The following is a 21,205-nucleotide window of genomic DNA, read 5'->3' on the forward strand; positions in this document are numbered from 1 at the left end:
CCTCCCACTTTTCTGTCCTGGAAATCCCCTACAATGCTGAATTAGCCTTTCCAGAACCAGGGCCCTCTCCTTTCATCTTCTTGGGAAGGATTTGATATGTGAGTTGTGTCTTGGGTGAGAATAAGCTTCTGAATATTTGAGGATAAACATTGTGAATTATTTTTAGGTAAAATAATGTAAAATCTCTATTTATATTCATTATTTAAAAACTTTTTACAATGAGTATTAATTTCAACTTTAGCTGGAACTATGTAGAAACCTTACCTTCAATTTTAAAATTGATTCTAAATCAACATTATCACGAAGCTTTCCTCATATTCAGGATCTTCGTGCCTGAACCATACATGTAGCAACCAACAAAACTGAGTTGTGTCAATTATTGGTTTGATTCCTTTTCTTGGTCCTAGGGACACAGCACAATGTGGGCTAGGCAACCCTTTAATGAGCTCAGGCCAAGAGAAGGATCTCACCAAACATGAAATGTCACTGAACAAATGTGTCATAAAATAACGCACCAGTAATATATTCTTTTAATGAACTTGTTTTTTATTTTTATTTTTTATTTTTATTTTTATTTTTTTTTATTTATTTTATTTTTTTGAGGCAAGGTTTCTCTGGTTGTCCCTGTCTGTCCTTGAATTAACTCTGTAGACCAGGCTGGCTGCAACTCAGAAATACACCTGCCTCTGCCTCCCAAGTGCTGGGATTAAAGGCATGCATGCTGCCACTGCCTGGCTTTTAATGAACTTTTAAGCAATGGACATGAAAAACAAGACTGTAACTTCTTTTTCTGTGGAAGGTTTAATATACACACAGCACTTCTAGAAATCCTACAATGTACAAGATTTCCATACCATGCTAAAAATAGAAATGCATGGTATGCCCATAAAGATAAAATACAGATTTACCAGGAACTTAAAATAAGTGGGAAAACCATATCCATCTTAAGTTTTCAAGTCATGATAGATTAAAATAGTGTAGTGTACCAGTAAACTAAAAACAGTCATATTCTCATTATCAAATATAATCTGCTCTCTTACTTGAGAATCTTTGACATCAGAATGTATAAATTCATGTACCCAGGATTTCAACTTACCTCCAGATCCTCTGTCTCATCAATGCTTGCAGCAAAGTCTCCAGTTTACTTCAGGGATGCTGCATCTTCTGGACTCTCTACATGACAGTTGTGACTCAAAGAATATGGTATGCACTCACTAATTAAAGAATCTAACCACTTATCAAAGAATAAGGACAGTGTCGCTACCTTCAGGCACCTCTGAACTGAGCGCATTTTCCAGTTCCCCAGACTTTATATAGGAGGACTGGTAGCCCCACCCTAAGGTGGAGTCTACATATTTGCATAATTCAATTAACTTTTTTGTTTGTTTGTTTGCTTGCTTCTTTGGTTTTTTTTTTTCTTTTCTTTTTTTTTTTTTTTTTTTAAGACAGGTTTCCTATGTATAGCCCAGGCTGTGCTTGAAATCACTCTGTAGACAAGGCTGGCCAGGAACTCAGAAATCTGCCTGCCAAAGCCTCCCAAATGCTGGGATTAAAGGTGTGTGCCACCGGTTATGAAATCAACTCAAGCAAATCGGTGGCTTTCCTATACTCAAAGGATAAGCAGGCTGAGAAAGAAATTAGGGAAATGACCCCCTTCACAATAGCCACAAACAGTATAAAGTATCTTGGGGTGACTCTTACCAAACATGTGAAATATCTGTATGACAAGAACTACAAGACTCTGAAGAAGGAAATGGAAGAAGACTCAAAAAATGGGAAAACCTCCCATGCTCATGGATGGGTAGAATCAATATAGTTAAAATGGCCATTTTGCCAAAAGCAATATACAGATTCAATGGAATACCCATCAAAATCCCAACTCAATTCTTCGAAGAGTAAGAAAGAGCAATTATCAACTTCATCTGGAATAACAAAAAACCCAGGATAGCTAAAACTATTCTCAGCAACAAAAGAAATTCTGGGAGAATCAGTATCCCTGACCTCAAGCAATACTACAGAGCAATAGTGTTAAAAACTGCATGGTATTGGTACAGTGACGGGCAGGCGGATCAATGGAACAGGATTGAAGATCCAGAAATGAACCCACACACCTATGGCCACTTGATCCTCAACAAAGGGGCTGAAAACATGCAATGGAAAAAAGATAGCCTTTTCAACAAATGGTGCTGGTTCAACTGGAGGTCAGCATGCAGAAGAATGCGAATTGATCCATCCTTGTCTCCTTGTACTAAGCTCAACTCCAAATGGATCAAGGACCTCCACATAAAGCCTGACACTCTGAAGCTAATAGAAAAGAAACTGGGGAAGACCCTTGAGGACATCGGTACAGGGAAAAAGTTTCTGAACAAAACACCAATAGCGAATGCACTAAGATCAAAAATTGCCAAATGGGGCCTCATAAAATTACAAAGTTTCTGTATGGCAAAGGACACTATCAAAAGGACAAATCGGCAACCAACAAATTGGGAAAAGATCTTCACCAATCCTACATCAGATAGAGGGCTAATATCCAATATATATAAAGAACTCCAGAAGTTAGACTCCAGAAAAACCAAAGAACCCTATTAAAAAAATGGGGGTACAGAGTTAAACAAAGAATTCTCACCTGAAGAACTTTGGATGGCAGAGAAGCATCTTAAAAAATGCTCAACTTCATTAGTCATTAGGGAAATGCAAATCAAAACAACCCTGAGATTTCACCTTACACCAGTCAGAATGGCTAAGATTAAAAATTCAGGAGACAGCAGGTGTTGGCAAGGATGTGGAGAAAGAGGAACACTCCTCCACTGCTGGTGGGGTTGCAAATTGGTACAACCACTCTGGAAATCAGTCTGGCGGTTCCTCCGAAAACTGGGCACCTCACTTCCAGAAGATCCTGCTATACCACTCCTGGGCATATACCCAGAGGATTCCCCACCATGTAATAAGGATACATGCTCTACTATGTTCATAGCAGCCCTATTTATAATTGCCAGATGCTGGAAAGAACCCAGGTAACCCTCAACAGAAGAGTGGATGCAAAAAAATGTGGTATATCTACACAATGGAGTACAATTCAGCCATTAGAAACAATGAATTCATGAAATTCTTAGGCAAATGGATGAAGCTAGAGAACATCATACTAAGTGAGGTAACCCAGACTCAAAAGGTGACTCATGGTATGCACTCACTAATAAGTGGATATTAACCTAGAAAACTGGAATACCCAAAACATAATCCACACATCAAATGAGGTACAAGAAGAAAGGAGGAGTGGCCCCTTGTTCTGGAAAGACTCAGTGAAGCAGTATTTGGCAAAACCAGAACGGGAGTGTGGGAAGGGATGGGTGGGAGGACAGGGGCAGAGAAGGGGGCTTATGGGACTTTCGGGGAGTGGGGGGCTAGAAAAGGGGAAATCATTTGAAATGTAAATAAAAAAATATATCGGGGGGGGTGGGGGGGGGGCGGAGGGGGAAAGGTGTGTGCCACCAACTCTGGACTTCAATTAACTTTTGTTTTTGTTTTGTTTTGCTTTTTGATGTTTGTTTTTGTTTGTTTTTTAATATTTTTTAATTCGATATATTTTTTATTTACATTTCAAATGATTTCCCTTTTTCTGGCCCCCCATTTCACGAAAGTCCCATAAGCCCTTTTCTGTCCCCCTGTTCTCCCGTCCACCCCTTCCCACTTCCCTGTTCTGGTTTTGCCCTATACTGCTACACTGAGTCTTTCCAGAACCAGGCCAGACCTCCGTTCTTCTTGTACATCATTTGATGTGTGGATTATGTTTTGGGTATTCCAATTTTCTAGGTTAATATCCACTTATTAGTGAGTGCATACCATGATTAATCCTTTGGGACCGGGTTACCTCACTTTGTACTATGATCTCCAATCCATCCATTTGCCTAAGTATTTCATGAATTCATTGTTTCTAATGACTGAATAGCACCCCATTATGTATATATACCACATTTTTTGCATCCATTTTTCTGTTGAGGGATACCTGGGTTCTTTCCAGCTCCTGGCTATTATACATAGGGCTGCTATGAGCATAGTGGAGCACGTATCCTTATTACCTGCTGGGGAATCCTCTGGGTAAATGCACATGAGGCCAGACACTCTGAAGTTAATAGAAAAGAAACTGGGGAAGACCCTTGAGGACATTAGTACAGGGGGAAATTTCCTGACCAGAACACAGATAGCTTATGCTCTAAGATCAAGAATAGACAAATGGGACCTCATGAAATTACAAAGTTTATTTAAGGCAAAGGACACCATCAAAAGGACAAATCGGCAACCAACAAATTGGGAAAAGATCTTCAACAACCCTACATCAGATAGAGGGCTAATATCCAATATAGCCAAAGAACTCAAGAAGGTAGACTTCAATTAACTTTTATAATATGCTTCCTTAGCCCTCTGAGTCAACCCTGAGTGTTGTTTTAGCCTCTTGGCCATTTTGCTGTTGTGCTATAGGGGATGTAGGGATTATCACAGATCCTTTCATTGATGAGGTGTTAATAAATTCAAAGAAACTGACTGTGGTGGTGAATCCTGTTGGTTCAGTTAAATCTAAGCTTGTGGGCACAACAATGAGGACTTCTCTCCCTTCCTGTCCTCTGCAAAATACTGGCTTTATATTCCATAGCTCTGACTGTCCTAGAAATCACTATGTAGAACTGCCTAGCCTTTCATTCACGGAGATATATATGTCTCACTTCCCAGGTGCTTGGATCAAAGGCATGTGCCAAGACCCTAATATGAATAAGAAAATTTCTTACTCAGATAATTTGAAGTAGGCATCAATCAAATTAAATCAGTCTAAATCTGGGCCACACCTTGTGGTTGCAGCCCACATAAATATAGGACATGGAAGAAGCTTTTGCTTTTGTCTTCCTTGCCCTCATACCCGGCAGTTTTGTCTGCTTTACTGCTGTGTACAATATTAAATTCGGCTTCATCAGGATTCACACATAGACTGAAGACAACTAGCTGTTTATTAATCCCCCAGGATGCCTGAAGCACAGTTTTAACAGAGAGACCACTAGTCTCAGAGGCTGAAACATTACTAGATTCTTAGTTCTCTTCTTGTGAGATAGCTATTTTGGGGCTACTCTGACCCATGTCTTGTAATCCAACAGAATAAATCCCCTGGTGATTTTATAGTCATTTTATCTGTTATGTTCCTTTAAAGAACCCAGAAATTTTAGAAAAATTGTTATTTCAAATGCCTCAATGGTACCTGCTCTTCTATATTTAATGAATACCAATTTGATAACCATGTTTCTTTGAGGGTACATTATGTGTTTTGTAGCTTTGGAAAGGTAGCCTTGAACAGAGCTGATCATTGTGCAGGTCAGAAGGCATTGGTTGAATCAGCTACATCTCATTTTGTTGGACCCTACCATGGTCCCCTGACCCCTTTTCAATCCTCACCTTCTTGATTTTTCACCTCTTTTTCAAGGTCACATCCATAATCTTTTATAATTTTATCATCTCTTCTTCAGAAAAGGTTCTCTCTACTTTGCTGTTAGATTCTGTGAAAACTAATACTTCATGTTGGATTCTATGTATGAACTTGGACTAGCAAGCCTCTGGAAGCCTTGTCTCAGGTGGTTTATGATTTTACCCCACAAGTAACACTGAATACTAATTATTGACACCATGACTTTCAAAATTATGGGGTTGATTACAATTGTTGCAATTGTCCCTGGCATTAAATTCTAGAAGAGAAGGAAACTCCTGGGACAATTGGTGCTGGTTAAATAAAGCAAAGAATTTAGTGGTGGTTAAGAAGAGAGCAGCACCATTTAGGTGAAATCTTCTGGGAAGAGTTTTCTGAAATCACAAAAAAGCTGTATTCCAGAGACAGCGGAGATTGTACTTCATGCTTCAGCTGTACCTGGTAATGTGTAAGAATCACTCAGGTGGAACTGGTTTTGAAGCCACGAAGGCATCAGGAAGACCAACTGAGGCTTAGCAATGAGAGAGGCCATGGAAGGACATTGGTGAAAGTGCAGCCTCGCTTGTGGATGACAGCCCAAGACTGAAGAGGAGGCAAAAGAGTAGAGGCTTGGTACTTTGAAGAGAGCCTATGAGAGGTTATTGGTGAAGCCTACTTGCAGTAGAAGACCCCAGCATATTTTTGATGCCAGTATCATGGTGTAACCAACAAGAATGGCAGAAGCAGCAGAAAGGATCAATCTGAACTTAAGGATTAATCTGCTACAGAGGGCAGGATCTCAGATATTGGAACAGGAAGCTGTGAAACTGAAATTGAATTGGGGACCCCAAGATTATAATGATGCCAGAGCCAATGGATGTCTAGCAAGGATAGTTGCTAACAGGAAATGGAGCCAGCCTAGGAGAAAGAACTTTGTTGCAGTCAACAAAGATGCAAAAGGATTTGAAGATATGAAGACTGCTTTGCCATCAGACATGGAGATACAGAGTTTGGGATTTGCACAGGTACTTTCCTGTCTTGCTTTGGGAATTGAAGCTAAGTAATTGGATGAATCTCAGAACACTGTTGAGATCGCTATAGGCTACAGGGACTTTTGAAGTTGCACAAAATGTCTCACTAAACATCATACTATGTTTAGGTATGGCCCCACAGCCTCACGTTTGAACAAGCATAAGGGGACCAGGGAGCAGAATGTGATGGTCTGTATATACTCTTCCAGGGAATGGCACTATTAGGTGTGGCTTTATTGCAATAAATGTGTCACTGTGAGGTTGAGCTTGGGGCTTTTCCTCCGGGATGCCAGAGCATGCCCAGTCTGTCTCTGACTGCCTTTGGATAAAGATGTAGAACCCTCAGCTCCTCCTACACCGTGCCTGCCTGGATGATGCCACATTTCTGCCTTGATGTCAGTGGACTGAACCTCTGAACCTGGAAACCACAGCAAATAAAATGTCATTCATCAGACTTGTCTTGATCGTGGTGCCTGTTCACAGAAGTAACTAAGAAACCCATTGACCTATCCATTCTCTGTGAATCTCTTGAGGACACTGTAGCCGAATTGCATCATTATGTGAGCAAAGAAAACACAATGTTAATAAACATCATTTATTAAATGTGTTTAATTGCATAAGTATACTGTATAATTAAATATATAACTTTATTCAAATTCATATATCAATACAAATTTATGGTAGCAAATCCTACAAATGTAGGTAAATTTAAAAAAAGGCAGGAATTTATCACTACTAACTGCTGATATTGTTACATGTGCTTATTCCAACATCTTTAGAACCCTAGGTAAAAAAATGAAAAGGTTGCAAAATATACATGAAGATAATCTTTCCTCTAGGAGAACAAATCAATGATTCATACAAATAAAGTATGGTAATCTACTATAAATGCCAAAATGTAAACTGCAACATAAATAACAAGTATATGAAGAGATACACACATTTAACCTCTTTTATATATTAAACGATGCAAATATCTAACAAAACATACTTATGTTCTATTATTATGTAAAATTTTACAACTTCATTGTGAACTAAAATAAACAAAATAAATATTTAGGTACAAATATAAAATTTCAAATGTTTACAATAACTGCTCTAAAGCTAATGGTCACGAAAACAGCTTAGAGTAATTATAAGCATAATGGTGGGAAGTTAACATTAAATATATTTAAGATTCAGCTAATCAATGTAATGACTGGAATGTGGTACTGAAGTACATATTAAAGCCAAAACAGATAAGGCCATAAAATAGGATTTATCTATGCCAAAGTGTTTGTGTTTCTACTTATTCTGAATATGAGAGGTGAGATTTACTCTTTGCAATAGCAAGACTAAGAGACTTTCCTAAAAGTAGCTGATGCCAGTTGTGTATTCAGTGCTTCCCTTTGTAAGACCTGATGTATAGTTTGTTCAATTAAAAGGTAAATAGATTTTATGTGCTGCTCAGTCAGGTCTCTTCCTAAACCTAGGAATCTGATGTGTGCCGAACTATGGCAAAGTCCCTTCTCCACAAACTATACTCCTTTGTATTTAGTAAGCAAATGTAGGAGAGAATAGCAAGAAAGAACAACAAGAGAGAGGGCAGGAGAGTTGCCTATGTGTTGGGAATGTTCGTGGCTTTGTTGGATGGGTTTAAACAATGATTTAGAATATGAAAGAGGCCAAGATGGGGTGTAGACCTGAGGTTCCCTTCAGATAGATTTTCATCTTCTTCATCTGTACTACTAGAATCTGAGGAGGTGCTAGAGTCTCACTCTTGGCTGTCATCCATCCTATCTTGCCGGGATGCCTGGGAGCCACCATGATGACCTCGACTAGATTCTGAGGAATCTGGCCCAGGATCCAGCAGCTCCTCTGCCTCTCCAGGTTTTATTTGAAGCCCTTTCTGTGAGGAGGGCTGAAGATCATCTGTTCGTCCAAACTTGTGGCTTCTGCCTCCAGACATGTTCATGCTCTTGCGCTTACCACAGTTGGCCTTTGCCTCTTTGTATGCAGCATACTCCTCAGGAGACAATGTCTTGAGCCAGCGGTCCAAATCCACAAAGTATTGTTCCTGTAGCTTCTCAGCCTGTTTTCCATAATGCTCTCTCTGGTGCTTTGGGACTTGGTGCCAACGCCTGCCGATCTCAACCCAGCGCTCCCTAAAGGACAGGTGCCTCAGCTCTGGACTTGACCATGAATCTTGGTGAAATTTGTGATATGCAGTCATAGGGGGCTTCCTGGGTTCTCCCTGAAATTTCCTATCTGAGGAAAATGTTTTGGCACGTTGCGTTTTTAGAAGAGACTTTGAGTTTTTCATATCTCCTTGCGACTTCTTAGAGACTTTGGTCTGCTGACTTCGGGGCACCACAGATTTCTCAGGAGGCCCTGAAACAGAACCCCTTTTCTTGAATTGCCTCATCTTTTCCTGAAAGTCTTGTTTCTCCTTCTTGAAGTCCTTAATATATCTCTGCTTTATCTCTGCTGGCAGCAGATGGTATTTCTTAGCAAGGAGTTTGGTCAGCTGTGCATTGCTGTACTTAGGGTACATCTGATGGTATTTGGGTCTCTGTTCCTTGTAAAAGCGCAGATAGGCAGTCAAGGGTCTTTTAAGTCGGTCAGGATCCTGCTTGTCCGTATGATTTTTGTGTGCCTTTCTCATAAGTTCTCTGACTTCTAGCACTAATTCTGCCAGTGTGCGGAACTTTCTTAAATTACAAGAAATCTCCAGCCATTTCTGTTTGCACATTTCTCCTGAAAACAGCCCAAAAGCGACTTTGCTCCAGTCTAGCTCGGCCTGGCTGCTTTTGTATTCTCTGAAGTCATCTGATGGCATATTGTGCTTCATGCATTCAAGTAACTTCACAATGTCTGTGTCAGACCATAGGCCTTGGTTATCAAGTGATGCCATTATGAGCTTAACTTGTGTGCCCACCTAGAATCTCAGTTGTGCAAACACGCCAACAGCAACTTGCAATGCTGACACACACACAGACAGAACCTAGTAGATAGCTTCTGATTTCCACAGTCTGTATGAATCTGTGTTTCTAAGGGAAACAAAAGTAAAAAACAAAAAAATAATGTTAGACATCATGCTTGGATTCTATGACAAAAATCAGATATCCCTTTTCAATATGTTGCTTATATGATTAATTTATGATTAACAATGTAAATGGAGAGGCAGGTGACATGGCTCAGAGGTTAAGAGCACTGACTGCTCTTCCCAAGGTCCTGAGTTCAAATCCCAGCAACCACATGGTGGCTCACAACCGTCTGTAATGAGATCTGAAGCCCTCACCCTCTTCTTGTGTGTCTGAAGACAGCTAAAGTGTACTTACATAAAATAAATAAATAAATCTTAAAAAATGAATGTAAATGGAGACTGTGTCTATGTGAATGAGTGTTGTTTGCTTATATATGATACAGTTATAACCTCTTTTGCATCCTTTTGAAATCTTACTAGCATTTGCCTATAAAATAAGGGTGCTGGCGCACACCTCTAATCCCAGGACTAGGAAGGCAAATCTCTGTAAATTCAAGGGCAGCGTGGTGTCTATCTCAAATTCTAGGACAATTGCAATGACAAAGTGAGACTCAGAAAATAAAGGAAAATTACATAAACACCCCACTGTCCAAAAGAAAGAAAAAGAAAAAGAAAAAGAAAGAAAGAAAGAAAGCAAAGCAAAGAGAAAAGCAGCTTTAGGGATGCAATAAAAAGACTAAATAAAACGAATCAAAAGCATATGACTGAAAGGAAAAGAACAGAGCCAAGACATTCATCAGTTACACTCAAATGAGCTGAAAACAGGAGGCAAGACACTGAACCCTCAGACATCCACCTGTGGAGTTTCCATGGTTTGCATGTGAAAGCTATGATAAAGGATGCATTTATCTGCAGAACTCTGCATGTATATAGAGCTTTACGCTGAATCATCTTGAGGAGGTTTCAAACACGCATTTGGAATTTTATTTGGCCACTCATTCTACAGACATAATCCTCAGCAAAAGCACGGCCTCTTTCATAGAGGTACTGTAAAAGACCTGGAACCTAGAACTTGAACACATATCAGCAGCTCTGAGGGGTGCTATTCTTTAACTAGTATTTTCCTGTCTGTGGCAATTTCTCTGGAAATGAAGTCAACAGAACACTCTGAATATTGTCATAGTTTTTTTCAAAATATATGCTCTGAAATTTAGCTACTCCAAGTTAGCACTATGCTTAGTCTGTTGTTGTTTGTGTAAATATAGATTCAGGGATATGTGCTCTGTGTTGGATAACACAGAAGAGGGCTAATCCCTAGGAGAGACTCATTTTCTTGAGGGAGATCTTTTTTTTTTTCTTTTCTATATACTTTGTTTACATTTCAGATGACTTTCACTTATCAGGTTCCCCAATCCCTATAAGTCTCAAAAGCCCTCCCCCTCTGCCCATTCCTCAATCAACCCCCTCCCACTTTTCTGTCCTGGAAATCCCCTACAATGCTGAATTAGCCTTTCCAGAACCAGGGCCCTCTCCTTTCATCTTCTTGGGAAGGATTTGATATGTGAGTTGTGTCTTGGGTGAGAATAAGCTTCTGAATATTTGAGGATAAACTTTGTGAATTATTTTTAGGTAAAATAATGTAAAATCTCTACTTATATTCATTATTTAAAAACTTTTTACAATGAGTATTAATTTCAACTTTGGCTGGATCTATGAAGGTAGAAACCTTACCTTCAATTTTAAAATTGATTCTAAATCAACGTTACCACGAAGCTTTCCTCATATTCAGGATCTTCGTGCTTGAACCATACATGTAGCAACCAACAAAACTGAGTTGTGTCAATTATTGGTTTGATTCCTTTTCTTGGTCCTAGGGACACTGCACAATGTGGGCTAGGCAACCTATTAATGAGCTCAGGCCAAGAGAAGGATCTCACCAAACATGAAATGTCACTGAACAAATGTGTCATAAAATAACGCACCAGTAATATATTCTTTTAATGAACTTGTTTTTTATTTTTATTTTTTTATTTTTTATTTTATTTATTTTATTCATTTTTATTTTTTTGAGGCAAGGTTTCTCTGGTTATCCCTGTCTGTCCTTGAATTAACTCTGTAGACCAGGCTGGCTGCAACTCAGAAATACACCTGCCTCTGCCTCCCAAGTGCTGGGATTAAAGGCATGCATGCTGCCACTGCCTGGCTTTTAATGAACTTTTAAGAAATGGACATGAAAAACAAGACTGTAACTTCTTTTTCTGTGGAAGGATTAATATACACACAGCACTTCTAGAAATCCTACAGTGTACAAGATTTCCATACCACGCTAAAAATAGAAATGCATGGTATGCCCATAAAGATAAAATACAGATTTACCAGGAATTTAAAATAAGTGGGAAAACCATATTCATCTTAAGTTTTCAAGTCATGATAGATTAAAATAGTGTAGTGTACCAGTAAACTAAAAACAGTCATATTCTCATTATCAAATATAATCTGCTCTCTTACTTGAGAATCTTTGACATCAGAATGTATAAATTCATGTACCCAGGATTTCAACTTACCTCCAGATCCTCTGTCTCATCAATGCTTGCAGCAAAGTCTGCAGTTTACTTCAGGGATGCTGCATCTTCTGGACTCTCTACATGACAGTTGTGACTCAAAGAATATGGTATACACTCACTAATTAAAGAATCTAACCACTTATCAAAGAATGTGGACGGTGTAGTTGCCTTCAGGCACCTCTGAACTGAGCGCTTTTTCCAGTTCCCAAGACTTTATATAGGAGGACTGGCAGCCCCACCCTAAGGTGGAGTCTACATATTTGCATAATTCAATTAACTTTTTTGTTTGTTTGTTTGCCTCCTTTGTTTTTTTTTTTTCCTTTCCTTTTCTTTTTTTTTTTTAAAGACAGGTTTCCTATGTATAGCCCAGGCTGTGCTGGAAATCACTCTGTAGACCAGGCTGGCCAGGAACTCAGAAATCTGCCTGCCAAAGCCTCCCAAATGCTGGGATTAAAGGTGTGTGCCACCGGTTATAAAATCAACTCAAGCAAATCGGTGGCTTTCCTATACTCAAAGGATAAGCAGGTTGAGAAAGAAATTAGGGAAATGACCCCCTTCACAATAGCCACAAACAGTATAAAGTATCTTGGGGTGACACTTACCAAACATGCGAAAGATCTGTATGGCAAGAACTTCAAGACTCTGAAGAAGGAAATGGAAGAAGACCTCAAAAAATGGGAAAACCTCCCATGCTCATGGATCGGTAGAATCAATATAGTTAAAATAGCCATTTTGCCTAAAGCACTATACAGATTCAATGCAATACCCATCAAAATCCCAACTCAATTCTTCACAGAGTTAGAAAGAGCAATTATCAAATTCATCTGGAACAACAAAAAACCCAGGATAGCTAAAACTATTCTCAGCAACAAAAGAAAATCTGGGGGAATCAGTATCCCTGACCTCAAGCAATACTACAGAGCAATAGTGTTAAAAACTGCATGGTATTGGTACAGTGACAGGCAGGAGGATCAATGGAACAGGATTGAAGATCCAGAAATGAACCCACACACCTATGGCCACTTGATCCTCGACAAAGAGGCTGAAAACATCCAATGGAAAAAAGATAGCCTTTTCAACAAATGGTGCTGGTTCAACTGGAGGTCAGCATGCAGAAGAATGCGAATTGATCCATCCTTGTCTCCTTGTACTAAGCTCAAATCCAAATGGATCAAGGACCTCCACATAAAGCCAGACACTCTGAAGCTAACAGAAAAGAAACTGGGGAAGACCCTTGAGGACATCGGTACAGGGAGAAAGTTTCTGAACAGAACACCAATGGCGTATGCTCTAAGAGCAAGAATTGACAAATGGGACCTCATAAGGTTACAGAGTTTCTGTAAGGCAAAGGACACCGTCAAGAGGACAGATCGGCAACCAACAAATTGGGAAAAGATCTTCACCAATCCTACATCAGATAGAGGGCTAATATCCAATATATATAAAGAACTCAAGAAGTTAGACTCCAGAAAACCGAACAACCCTATTAAAAAATGGGGTACAGAGTTAAACAAAGAATTCTCACCTGAAGAACTTCGGATGGCGGAGAAGCATCTTAAAAAATGCTCCACTTCATTAGTCATTAGGGAAATGCAAATCAAAACAACCCTAAGATTTCATCTTACACCAGTCAGAATGGCTAAGATTAAAAATTCAGGAGACAGCAGGTGTTGGAGAGGGTGCGGAGAAAGAGGAACACTCCTCCACTGCTGGTGGGGTTGCAAATTGGTACAACCACTCTGGAAAGCAGTCTGGCGGTTCCTCCGAAAACTGGGCACCTCACTTCCAGAAGATCCTGCTATACCACTCCTGGGCATATACCCAGAGGATTCCCCACCATGTAATAAGGATACATGCTCTACTATGTTCATAGCAGCCCTATTTATAATTGCCAGATGCTGGAAAGAACCCAGGTATCCCTCAACAGAAGAGTGGATACAAAAAATGTGGTATATCTACACAATGGAGTACTATTCAGCCATTAGAAACAATGAATTCATGAAATTCTTAGGCAAATGGATGGAGCTAGAGAACATCATACTAAGTGAGGTAACCCAGACTCAAAAGGTGAATCATGGTATGCACTCACTAATAAGTGGTTATTAACCTAGAAAACTGGAATACCCAAAACATAATCCACACATCAAATGAGATACAAGAAGAAAGCAGGAGTGGTCCCTGGTTCTGGAAAGACTCAGTGAAACAGTATTTGGCAAAACCAGAACGGGGAACTGGGAAGGGGTGGGAGGGAGGACAGGGGAAGAGAAGGGGGCTTACGGGACTTTCGGGGAGTGGGGGGGGCTAGAAAAGGGGAAATCATTTGAAATGTAAATAAATTATATCAAATAAAAAAAAAGACAAAAAAAAAAAAAAAAAAAAAAAAAAAAAAGAATGTGGACGGTGTAGTTGCCTTCAGGCACCTCTGAACTGAGCGCTTTTTCCAGTTCCCAAGACTTTATATAGGAGGACTGGCAGCCCCACCCTAAGGTGGAGTCTACATATTTGCATAATTCAATTAACTTTTTTGTTTGTTTGTTTGCCTCCTTTGTTTTTTTTTTTCCTTTCCTTTTCTTTTTTTTTTTTAAAGACAGGTTTCCTATGTATAGCCCAGGCTGTGCTGGAAATCACTCTGTAGACCAGGCTGGCCAGGAACTCAGAAATCTGCCTGCCAAAGCCTCCCAAATGCTGGGATTAAAGGTGTGTGCCACCGGTTATAAAATCAACTCAAGCAAATCGGTGGCTTTCCTATACTCAAAGGATAAGCAGGTTGAGAAAGAAATTAGGGAAATGACCCCCTTCACAATAGCCACAAACAGTATAAAGTATCTTGGGGTGACACTTACCAAACATGTGAAAGATCTGTATGACAAGAACTTCAAGACTCTGAAGAAGGAAATGGAAGAAGACTCAAAAAATGGGAAAACCTCCCATGCTCATGGATGGGTAGAATCAATATAGTTAAAATGGCCATTTTGCCAAAAGCAATATACAGATTCAATGCAATACCCATCAAAATCCCAACTCAATTCTTCACAGAGTTAGAAAGAGCAATTATCAACTTCATCTGGAATAACATAAAACCCAGGAGAGCTAAAACTATTCTCAGCAACAAAAGAAATTCTGGGGGAATCAGTATCCCTGACCTCAAGCAATACTACAGAGCAATAGTGTTAAAAACTGCATGGTATTGGTACAGTGATGGGCAGGTGGATCAATGGAACAGGATTGAAGATCCAGAAATGAACCCACACACCTATGGCCACTTGATCCTCGACAAAGGGGCTGAAAACATGCAATGGAAAAAAGATAGCCTTTTCAACAAATGGTGCTGGTTCAACTGGAGGTCAGCATGCAGAAGAATGCGAATTGATCCATCCTTGTCTCCTTGTACTAAGCTCAACTCCAAATGGATCAAGGACCTCCACATAAAGCCAGACACTCTGAAGCTAATAGAAAAGAAACTGGGGAAAACCCTTGAGGACATCGGTACAGGGAGAAAGTTTCTGAACAGAACACCAATAGCCTATGCACTAAGATCAAAAATTGCCAAATGGGGCCTCATAAAATTACAAAGTTTCTGTATGGCAAAGGACACTATCAAAAGGACAAATCGGCAACCAACAAATTGGGAAAAGATCTTCACCAATCCTACATCAGATAGAGGGCTAATATCCAATATATATAAAGAACTCCAGAAGTTAGACTCCAGAAAAACCAAAGAACCCTATTAAAAAATGGGGTACAGAGTTAAACAAAGAATTCTCACCTGAAGAACTTTGGATGGCAGAGAAGCATCTTAAAAAATACTCAACTTCATTAGTCATTAGGGAAATGCAAATCAAAACAACCCTGAGATTTCACCTTACACCAGTCAGAATGGCTAAGATTAAAAATTCAGGAGACAGCAGGTGTTGGTAAGGAGGTGGAGAAAGAGGATCACTCCTCCACTGCTGGTGGGGTTGCAAATTGGTACAACCACTCTGGAAATCAGTCTGGCGGTTCCTCCGAAAACTGGGCACCTCACTTCCAGAAGATCCTGCTATACCACTCCTGGGCATATATACCCAGAGGATTCCCCACCATGTAATAAGGATACATGCTCTACTATGTTCATAGCAGCCCTATTTATAATTGCCAGATGCTGGAAAGAACCCAGGTAACCCTCAACAGAAGAGTGGATGCAAAAAAATGTGGTATATCAACACAATGGAGTACAATTCAGCCATTAGAAACAATGAATTCATGAAATTCTTAGGCAAATGGATGAAGCTAGAGAACATCATACTAAGTGAGGTAACCCAGACTCAAAAGGTGAATCATGGTATGCACTCACTAATAAGTGGATATTAACCTAGAAAACTGGAATACCCAAAACATAATCCACACATCAAATGAGGTACAAGAAGAAAGGAGGAGTGGCCCCTTGTTCTGGAAAGACTCAGTGGAGCAGTATTTGGCAAAACCAGAACGGGAGTGTGGGAAGGGATGGGTGGGAGGACAGGGGCAGAGAAGGGGGCTTATGGGACTTTCAGGGAGTGGGGGGCTAGAAAAGGGGAAATCATTTGAAATGTAAATAAAAAAATATATCGGGGGGGGGCGCGGAGGGGGAAAGGTGTGTGCCACCAACTCTGGACTTCAATTAACTTTTGTTTTTGTTTTGTTTTGCTTTTTGATGTTTGTTTTTGTTTGTTTTTTAATATTTTTTAATTCGATATATTTTTTATTTACATTACAAATGATTTCCCTTTTTCTGGCCCCCCACTTCACGAAAGTCCCATAAGCCCTTTTCTGTCCCCCTGTTCTCCCGTCCACCCCTTCCCACTTCCCTGTTCTGGTTTTGCCCTATACTGCTACACTGAGTCTTTCCAGAACCAGGCCAGACCTCCGTTCTTCTTGTACATCATTTGATGTGTGGATTATGTTTTGGGTATTCCAATTTTCTAGGTTAATATCCACTTATTAGTGAATGCATACCATGATTAATCCTTTGGGACCGGGTTACCTCACTTTGTACTATGTTCTCCAATCCATCCATTTGCCTAAGTATTTCATGAATTCATTGTTTCTAATGACTGAATAGCACCCCATTATGTATATATACCACATTTTTTGCATCCATTTTTCTGTTGAGGGATACCTGGGTTCTTTCCAGCTCCTGGCTATTATACATAGGGCTGCTATGAGCATAGTGGAGCACGTATCCTTATTACCTGCTGGGGAATCCTCTGGGTAAATGCACATAAGGCCAGACACTCTGAAGTTAATAGAAAAGAAACTGGGGAAGACCCTTGAGGACATTAGTACAGGGGGAAATTTCCTGACCAGAACACCGATAGCTTATGCTCTAAGATCAAGAATAGACAAATGGGACCTCATGAAATTACAAAGTTTATTTAAGGCAAAGGACACCATCAAAAGGACAAATCGGCAACCAACAAATTGGGAAAAGATCTTCAACAACCCTACATCAGATAGAGGGCTAATATCCAATATAGCCAAAGAACTCAAGAAGGTAGACTTCAATTAACTTTTATAATATGCTTCCTTAGCCCTCTGAGTCAACCCTGAGTGTTGTTTTAGCCTCTTGGCCATTTTGCTGTTGTGCTATAGGGGATGTAGGGATTATCACAGATCCTTTCATTGATGAGGTGTTAATAAATTCAAAGAAACTGACTGTGGTGGTGAATCCTGTTGGTTCAGTTAAATCTAAGCTTGTGGGCACAACAATGAGGACTTCTCTCCCTTCCTGTCCTCTGCAAAATACTGGCTTTATATTCCATAGCTCTGACTGTCCTAGAAATCACTATGTAGAACTGCCTAGCCTTTCATTCACGGAGATATATATGCCTCACTTCCCAGGTGCTTGGATCAAAGGCATGTGCCAAGACCCTAATCTGAATAAGAAATTTTCTTACTCAGATAATTTGAAGTAGGCATCAAATTAAATCAGTCTGAATCGCTACCACACCTTGTGGTGGCAGCCCACATAAATATAGGACATGGAAGAAGCTTTTGCTTTTGGCTTCCTTGCTCTCATACCCGGCAGTTTTGCCTGCTTTACTGCTGTGGACAATATTAAATTCGGCTTCATCAGGATTCACACATAGACTGAAGACAACTAGCTGTTTATTAATCCCCCAGGACGCCTGAAGCACAGTTTTAACAGAGAGACCACTAGTCTCAGAGCCTGAAACATTACTAGATTCTTAGTTTTCTTCTTGTGAGATAGCTATTTTGGGGCTACTCTGACCCAGGTCTTGTAATCCAACAGAATAAATCCCCTGTTGATTTTATAGTCATCTTATCTGTTATGTTCCTTTAAAGAACCCAGAAATTTTAGAAAAATTGTTATTTCAAATGCCTCAATGGTACCCACTCTTCTATATTTAATGAATACCAATTTGATAACCATATTTCTTTGAGGGTACATTATGTGTTTTGTAGCTTTGGAAAGGTAGCCTTGAACAGAGCTGATCATTGTGCAGGTCAGAAGGCATTGGTTGAATCAGCTACATCTCATTTTGTTGGACCCTACCATGGTCCCCTGACCCCTTTTCAATCCTCACCTTCTTGATTTTTCACCTCTTTTCAAGGTCACATCCATAATCTTTTATAATTTTATCATCTCTTCTTCAGAAAAGGTTCTCTCTACTTTGCTGTTAGATTCTGTGAAAACTAATACTTCATGTTGGATTCTATGTATGAACTTGGACTAGCAAGCCTCTGGAAGCCTTGTCTCAGGTGGTTTATGATTTTACCCCACAAGTAACACTGAATACTAATTATTGACACCGTGACTTTCAAAATTATGGGGTTGATTACAATTGTTACAATTGTCCCTGGCATTAAATTCTAGAAGAGAAGGAAACTACTGGGACAATTGGTGCTGGTTAAATAAAGCAAAGAATTTAGTGGTGGTTAAGAAGAGAGCAGCACCATTTAGGTGAAATCTTCTGGGAAGAGTTTTCTGAAATCACAAAAAAGCTGTATTCCAGAGACAGCGGAGATTGTACTTCATGCTTCAGCTGTACCTGGTAATGTGTAAGAATCACTCAGGTGGAACTGGTTTTGAAGCCACGAAGGCATCAGGAAGACCAACTGAGGCTTAGCAATGAGAGAGGCCATGGAAGGACATTGGTGAAAGTGCAGCCTCGCTTGTGGATGACAGCCCAAGACTGAAGAGGAGGCAAAAGAGTAGAGGCTTGGTACTTTGAAGAGAGCCTATGAGAGGTTATTGGTGAAGCCTACTTGCAGTAGAAGACCCCAGCATATTTTTGATGCCAGTATCATGGTGTAACCAACAAGAATGGCAGAAGCAGCAGAAAGGATCAATCTGAACTTAAGGATTAATCTGCTACAGAGGGCAGGATCTCAGATATTGGAACAGGAAGCTGTGAAACTGAAAATGAATTGGGGACCCCAAGATTATAATGATGCCAGAGCCAATGGATGTCTAGCAAGGATAGTTGCTAACAGGAAATGGAGCCAGCCTAGGAGAAAGAACTTTGTTGCAGTCAACAAAGATGCAAAAGGATTTGAAGATATGAAGACTGCTTTACCATCAGAAATGGAGATACAGAGTTTGGGATTTGCACAGGTACTTTCCTGTCTTGCTTTGGGAATTGAAGCTATGTAATTGGATGAATCTCAGAACACTGTTGAGATCGCTATAGGCTACAGGGACTTTTGAAGTTGCACAAAATGTCTCACTAAACATCATACTATGTTTAGGTATGGCCCCACAGCCTCACGTTTGAACAAGCATAAGGGGACCAGGGAGCAGAATGTGATGGTCTGTATATACTCTTCCAGGGAATGGCACTATTAGGTGTGGCTTTATTGCAATAAATGTGTCACTGTGAGGTTGAGCTTGGGGCTTTTCCTCCGGGATGCCAGAGCATGCCCAGTCTGTCTCTGACTGCCTTTGGATAAAGATGTAGAACCCTCAGCTCCTCCTACACCGTGCCTGCCTGGATGATGCCACATTTCTGCCTTGATGTCAGTGGACTGAACCTCTGAACCTGGAAACCACAGCAAATAAAATGTCATTCATCAGACTTGTCTTGATCGTGGTGCCTGTTCACAGAAGTAACTAAGAAACCCATTGACCTATCCATTCTCTGTGAATCTCTTGAGGACACTGTAGCCAAATTGCATCATTATGTGAGCAAAGAAAACACAATGTTAATAAACATCATTTATTAAATTTGTTTAATTGTATAAGTATACTGTATAATTAAATATATAACTTTATTCAAATTCATATATCAATACAAATTTATGGTAGCAAATCCTACAAATGTAGGTAAATTTTTAAAAAAGGCAGGAATTTATCACTACTAACTGCTGATATTGTTACATGTGCTTATTCCAACATCTTTAGAACCCTAGGTAAAAAACTGAAAAGGTTGCAAAATATACATGAAGATAATCTTTCCTCTAGGAGAACAAATCAATGATTCATACAAATAAAGTATGGTAATCTACTGTAAATGTCAAAATGTAAACTTCAACTTAAATAACAAGTATATGAAGAGATACACACATTTAACCTCTTTTATATATTAAACGATGTAAATATCTAACAAAACATACTTATGTTCTATTATTATGTAAAATTTTACAACTTCATTGTGAACTAAAATAAACAAAATGAATATTTAGGTACAAATATAAAATTTCTAATGTTTACAATAACTGCTCTAAAGCTAATGGTCACGAAAACAGCTTAGAGTAATTATGAGCATAATGGTGGGAAGTTAACATTAAATATATTTAAGATTCAGCTAATCAATGTAATGACTGGAATGTGGTACTGAAGTACATATTAAAGCCAAAACAGATAAGGCCATAAAATAGGATTTATCTATGTCAAAGTGTTTGTGTTTCTACTTATTCTGAATATGAGAGGTGAGATTTACTCTTTGCAATAGCAAGACTAAGAGACTTTTCCTAAAAGTAGCTGATGCCTGTTGTGTATTCAGTGCTTCCCTTTGTAAGACCTGATGTATAGTTTGTTCAATTAAAAGGTAAATAGATTTTATGTGCTGCTCAGTCGGGTCTCTTCCTAAACCTAGGAATCTGATGTGTGCCGAACTATGGCAAAGTCCCTTCTCCACAAACTATACTCCTTTGTATTTAGTAAGCAAATGTAGGAGAGAATAGCAAGCAAGAACAACAAGAGAGAGGGCAGGAGAGTTGC

At 39.5% G+C, this 21,205-nt stretch overlaps 1 protein-coding gene across 1 annotated transcript; it reads right to left on the reverse strand.

The window, feature by feature from the left end:
* Positions 1-8,227: 8,227 nt before the first annotated feature.
* On the reverse strand, positions 8,228-9,367 carry LOC127689454 (upstream-binding factor 1-like protein 1). The gene has a single exon (XM_052189162.1). It carries the CDS (start codon positions 9,365-9,367, stop codon positions 8,228-8,230), a length of 1,140 nt encoding a protein of 379 aa, XP_052045122.1.
* Positions 9,368-21,205: the final 11,838 nt, after the last annotated feature.

The sequence above is a fragment of the Apodemus sylvaticus genome, chromosome 7 (assembly GCF_947179515.1).
Source record: "Apodemus sylvaticus chromosome 7, mApoSyl1.1, whole genome shotgun sequence".
Taxonomy (NCBI): Eukaryota; Metazoa; Chordata; class Mammalia; order Rodentia; family Muridae; genus Apodemus; species Apodemus sylvaticus.

Coding starts and splice junctions, on each gene's coding strand:
- LOC127689454 (XM_052189162.1), bottom strand. CDS start 9,367: ATGGCATCACTTGATAACCAAGGCCTATGGTCTGACACAGACATTGTG.